Source organism: Triticum dicoccoides, chromosome 2A (genome assembly GCF_002162155.2).
Source record: "Triticum dicoccoides isolate Atlit2015 ecotype Zavitan chromosome 2A, WEW_v2.0, whole genome shotgun sequence".
In the NCBI taxonomy this organism is placed as follows: Eukaryota; Viridiplantae; Streptophyta; class Magnoliopsida; order Poales; family Poaceae; genus Triticum; species Triticum dicoccoides.
In genome coordinates, this window is record NC_041382.1 from 601,169,340 (window position 1) to 601,175,490 (window position 6,151).

At 55.0% G+C, this 6,151-nt stretch overlaps 1 protein-coding gene across 1 annotated transcript; it reads left to right on the top strand.

Moving 5' to 3' along the window:
- Positions 1-1,055: 1,055 nt before the first annotated feature.
- Positions 1,056-4,752, top strand: LOC119355630 (peroxidase 46-like). The gene is made up of 4 exons (XM_037622456.1): positions 1,056-2,070; positions 2,713-2,892; positions 3,821-3,986; positions 4,093-4,752. Exons 1-4 carry the CDS (start codon positions 1,360-1,362, stop codon positions 4,500-4,502), a joined length of 1,467 nt encoding a protein of 488 aa, XP_037478353.1. The 5' UTR covers positions 1,056-1,359; the 3' UTR covers positions 4,503-4,752.
- Positions 4,753-6,151: the final 1,399 nt, after the last annotated feature.

Sequence of the window (6,151 nt, forward strand, 5' to 3'; positions counted from 1 at the left end):
ACATAAAACACTGCCCGTAAGCTGCCTTAGTCGTCCGTCCTGCCCTTGCTCTTGCCGTCGTCGTCAGTATGAGGTCGATAAAGACGGGAGGCAACCCAGCCCAACCGAACACGGTTTGATAGGCCGCCAGGGCTGCCTCCTCCGGTCTTAGGCGTCAGGGGGGTGAACGGCGGCACCACGTAGTCGCCGGCTGCAAAGAGGGCGAGGGCCTCCGCCAACCTTGCCTGGTAGTCCGCCTCCTCCGCCTCTGCCTTGAGCCACTCGTCCTCGATGGAGGTCTTCACGGCCGTCGCCAGCGCCGCCTGGTAGGCAGCCCCCTCCTCCTTCGGCTTGACGACTAAGGGGAGGCGGGGGGTTTGTGTGGTCGTGATGCACGTCGAGGCCATGTTGCTCCTTGTTCTCGAGGGCAAACCCGACCTCCCAATGGGAAGAGTCTGGCGCGTACTCTGGCATCAGTCGCTGCTTCGGCGTGAGCAACGACCGGCACTTACGCATCTCCTCGGCGTGCGTCCACTGCGGATCGAGATGCCAATCGCGCGGCAACATCATGTCCGGGTACGACAACTACTACCTGAACTTCCATTGCCATCGTGCTTGGTGCATAGAAATTTGCAGTCGCTGCCTCACGAGGCAAGCACGCGTTAGCGACGACGAAGGAGGAAGAGCGCGGGAGGACGAAGCGTCGGGGGCAAACTTCCCCTTACTTTTGCCGAAGCCGTTGAAGAAACCCATTGCTAGAGTTTGGTTGTCACCGGCGAAGAAGCACGCGTGGATTATCTCATGACGCTTTCATTGGCTGGTGCATGGGCCAGGGGTCGATGACCGCTATTAATATGACCGCGTTCGGTCGTCAGCCGACCGACATGTGGAGCTGTGGCGGACACCGAGGAGACGCGCCAATGCATTTCAGTTTAAATTTGAGCCTGAAATGGGTCGACGCGGACATGAAACGGACGCGTTTTTGGTTTGAATCGACATGTTGAACCGGTGTTTTGATCCGCGATGATTTAAATGAATATGGGTGGACGAAATTAGTCGTCCGGTTGGAGTTGCTCTTGCAGCAGCTGGCTCATACAGGAACGGGGCGACGCGTCCGGTAGCACACAGCCGCTGCGTGCCGCCCCCGTGCTCGCCGCCAAAACAGTGCCAACGCGCTGCAAGCTTTGGGCGTGTCACGAACTCACGATAGACAGATTCTCCTTCCCGGCCAGCAGCATTGTTCCCTTGCTAGCGCGCGTCCTCTCTCTCGCTAGCTAGCTGGTTCCCACCGCCGCCCGCTGCTGCCGCCGGGCGGTGATAAATCCGTGTGTACTCGCCCGGAAGCAGGGCTAGCTCACGAGCTTATCTAGTGCCTCCGTGATGGATCGGGGTCGGAGGCGGCAATGGGGCGTCGTATGCTCGGCGCTGCTCCTGTCGGCGCTGCTGGCGGTCGCCTCCGCGCAGTCGCCGTCCCCGGCGCGGGCACCCAAGCCAGCACCGTCTCTTCCCGCGGCGCTGCGGGCGGCTCCACGGCCGTCGTCTCCTGCCGTGCCGGCGCCCAAGGCCCCTGCCGCGTCGCCGGCGCCGAAGCAGACACCTAGCCCTTCGGCCTCGCCGGTGCCGAAGCCGCCGACTCCGCGCGCGCCAGCGCAGGCGCCAAAGCCATCGTCTCCAGCTGCACCCTCGGCATCACCGGTTCCAAAGCCGCCCGCTCCACGTGCGCCGGCGCAGGCCCCAAAGCCGCCGTCACCACCTTCGGCGTCCCCACCACCAGCAGCGCCACCGCTTCCAAAGCCGTCACCTCCACCCCCGGCGCCGTCAGCACCGAAGCCGTCACCTGTGGCCCCAGCGCCGGCTCAGAAGCCGTCTCCTCCTACGACCACTCCACCACCACAGAAACCATCTGCTCCTCCGTCTCCGACGAACTCATCCCCGCCGACGCCTTCATTGGCTCTGTCGCCCAACTTCTACGCCGCCTCCTGCCCGAGCGTGGAGCTGGCGGTGAACGATGTCGTCAGGTCGGCCTCCACCTTGGACCCCAGCATCCCCGGCAAGCTTCTCAGGATGGTCTTCCATGACTGCTTCGTAGAGGTATGGATTCGAAATAATAATATATTGTTACTCGTCTTGCATTTGGGAGATGTGTTCTACTAGCACTGCAACCATGCATTGGAGCTCACTACATGCAAACAAATGGTGACAAATGTGTGTATTCTCCTCATAGATTCTTATTTTGATTTAATTTCACATGTCCATGTTCTAGATCTAGGCCTCAATCAATCAAATTATCTTCCGGAAAATCATCTTGTTGTGATGTCATTGGAGCATTGCCTCGTCAGTTCTTACTATCTTGAGCAACTGTGATATTTGCCATGACCATGATCCTTCACCTCTCTTTAGTAAGAGAATTTGCTTTCCCCCTTTCCATATAGTGACCAAGGCCAAATGGTTATGCCAGACCAGTTGAGGCCTTTAGTTAGTAATAACACATAATGTATGTTCAAAACATTCGTTCATTGGAATGGTCTAGGCTACTTTTGCTAATTTGAGCTGGTTAGGTGCATTATTCAGACCCAAAACTTGAGCTATCATACATGTTTAAAGGTCGCCAATACATCACCAGATTTGACATCTTGCATATGTGTAACGGACAGCATTTTACACACATGTTTCTGAAATCTTACACGACAGATGCACCATGAGTTTCAACTTTCTAACCCTTTACCATCTCAGGGATGCGACGCGTCGGTGCTGATCCAGGGCAGCGGCACGGAGAGGACCGACCCGGCGAACCTCTCGCTCGGCGGGTTCAACGTCATCGACGAGGCCAAGAGGCTGCTCGAAGCCGTGTGCCCGGCGACCGTTTCTTGCAGCGACATCATAGTTCTCGCCGCGAGAGATGCCGTCACTTTTGTAAGTAGCATTGCAACCACCCAAACCCCATTGCACCCATTAACTTTGCTGCAACATATGCTTTCCCTTGCTACAATTCTCACATACTATGATTTTCCTATTTGGTTTGGCCCTCTGATCAGTAGTACTTGGTGGTGAGCATAGGACATCATAAACTCCGCACTGAATGCCGCACGGATTAGATCGTGTAGCGTACGGTGGATCGAGTGGTCCTGGTTCCGTATGCGGCAATGGCTAGCTGAAACATAGGATCAGCGGGTCTGGCTAATGAATACATACAGATACGACGGGGAGAGGGGCCCTGGACAGCTTAGTGAACATAATCCCAGCTTATGACTGGGACCTGACCATTTGACATTTGTGCATATGATCAGTATGGCACATGATTGATGGTCCCAATTTAGGGTGAACGTGGCGAAGTGCAAATGTACATAGGTGGAATTCTGAAACTTCAGAGCAGTTTGTGCTCTGAAGATTTACCCTGCATGACTGCATTTGCTAATTTCAGGCCAATCGAGTTGCGGTAACATCCACATTCACCTATAGCCTCACTTTGGTACATAGTAAATTACCATTTCTACATGCGCATGTTCACTTGATCAGTATAGCACATGGCAGATGGTCCCAGTTAACGGCGATCATGGCAAAGTGGAAATGGACATAAATGGAATTCTGAAACTTCAGAACATACGTACTCTGAAAATTTACTCTGCATTTGCTAGCATCCACCATTCACCCATCCCTTCACTTTGACACATAGTAGATGGGCAACTGAATTAACCACATGTTCTGTTCTGGTGCTTTTGCAAGACTAATCTAAGTTCTTGGGTAAAACAATAGCTCAACTTGAAATTATCTGGAGAAGCCTTAGCTGACATACAAACAAGACAACTGAACTGATGCTCAATTTTGTGTTGTTCCAAACCAGACCGGAGGACCGTCGGTGCCCGTCTCCCTCGGCCGACGTGACAGCCTCGTCTCCCTCGCGTCCAACGTGAGAGCAAACATCATCGACACCGGCTTCTCCGTGGACGCGATGGCGGCGAGCTTCGCCTCCAAGGGGCTCTCCCTGGACGACCTCGTCACCCTCTCAGGTACACAATACAAACTCTCCCCAGTAAACATCACTTTCCTACCTAGACTGGTGATATCATTGGCAGCTTCGTTGATCTGACGGCGTGCCTCCGGCATATGGTGCAGGCGGGCACACGATCGGGTCGGCCCACTGTGGCACGTTCCGGGAGCGGTTTCGTCCGGACGCGAACGGGAGCATGGTGCCGGTGGACGGCACGATGAACGCCGAGTACGCGACGGAGCTGATGCGGGCGTGCGCGGCGTCGGGGAGCGCCGCGGTGGGCTGCGACGACGGCTCGGCGGCGGCGTTCGACAACCGCTACTTCAGCAACCTGCTGGACGGGCGCGGGCTGCTGCGCACCGACGCGGTGCTGGTGCAGAACGCCACGACGCGGGCCAGGGTGGCGGCCTTCGCGCAGAGCCAGGACAGCTTCTTCAGCAGCTGGGCCGGCTCGTTCGCCCGGCTCACCAGCCTCGGCGTCAAGACCGGCTCCGCCGGCGAGGTCCGGCGGCTCTGCTCCAGCGTCAACGGCTGATCGGTCGACCTCGGCATGGGCATGGGCATGTGCATGGACATGAGCATGTAATGATGTAACACAGAATACATAGGGGGATCGAACGTGTTGAGTAGCGAGAGCTGAGGATGAGGTTGATTCGTTTTGTAGCTGATGATGGTCGGGCCTTCTTTGCTTAGGCTGCATGTAATAGATGACGGCACGCGTTTTATCTGCGACCACAAATATCAAAACGAGCACGATGATGAATTAATACTTGGTTTTTGAAGCACGATTTGTTACCAAACTCCGTGCGGAAATTCATCGTTTGGCAGTGCAATACCCGTGTGAGGGATACAGGATTGAATGCAGCAGCGTGCCAACAGTACCCTACCCACGGACGACGGACTGACAGGCCACGCTCTGAGCTTTCAAAGCCGTCGACGGGACATGTCCTGCCTGATATGTCGTCGATGGGCCCCTTACGGCATGGACATTGTACATAATTGAGCACAGTTTGGGCTCTGTGCTTGAGTAGTAGTAGGGCTTGCTACAGTAACGATGCCGCTACGTGGGCCGCCGGTAGAGACGTCACGGACCGGAGCGGCCAGAAAGTGAGTAGAAGAAGAGGAAGGATCCAGCAGCGGCGGCCGAGATCGATTGGGCCCTTGCCTGCCTTTGTTTCGGAAAGAAAGGTTAGTGCAGCTGGGCTGCAACCATCGGCTAAAAAAACAGCTTTGTATCTAAAAAAAGGCTAAAAAAACACGAAAAGAAGGAAACAAATTCGACGTGCTAGGCACCCGCGGCCCAGCTCCAGTCTTTCAACCAGACCATGGAAAAAAAAAACATATCACCATCCTAGAGCTATTCGTGCAATCTAGAATGAAAGCAGAAACAACAAGCGACCAACAACACGAACACGTTACAGCAACTATTTGCTTTCCACCCCCACAAGCAAGAAACAACCCTTCTCACATCACGCTTTGGTGTTCTTGCACTTGCAGCTCCCAGAAGATCTTGGCTCATTATATTTGCACCGCATGCTGCAACACTTGTGGTGTCCCAATCGTAGGATTCTCGAATCTCCTGTTAAGACATGCCCAGTAGTTAAGCAAATAACACACATGAAGGCATGCTTAGATTGTTGCCCGCCCCACTCTCTCGGGGCGGATTGTGCGAATCCTAGCCACCACCACCCCAATCCTTCCCATCTCTATTCCTCCCATCGACGTCGCTGTATGATCTCGTCGGCCTAAGTCCAGGCGACCGGCGGTAGCGGCAGAGCTTTCCCCTCGTGCTGCGGCACATGTCCCCGATGGAGGGTCGCATCCCATCGCAGGGTCGAGCAACAACGGCATTCTTGTGTCGTTTCCCTACTTGGGGTGTTGTCCTGAAAACTTGCCTCACTCCACGCCTTCCTGGAGTTGAACGTGCGCGGCGCTACGATTGGCAAGTGTTCGACCGGTGGTGCAAAGCTGTCGGGATTCGAATTGTGGGGCAATGATGATGGTGGCATGAGGAGTTGGCTCGCCACGACTTCTTCGTCGCCCGCCTGTCATGTCCCTCTGTTTGTCATTGTGTCTTCTTTGTGTACAACAGTGAAAACGGAGTTGCATGTCAAGAGGTTGCTCGCTAGCAACAATGCCCTCTGAAAGGTAGGTTCGATGTTTAGCAGTCTTTGGTGATCGCAA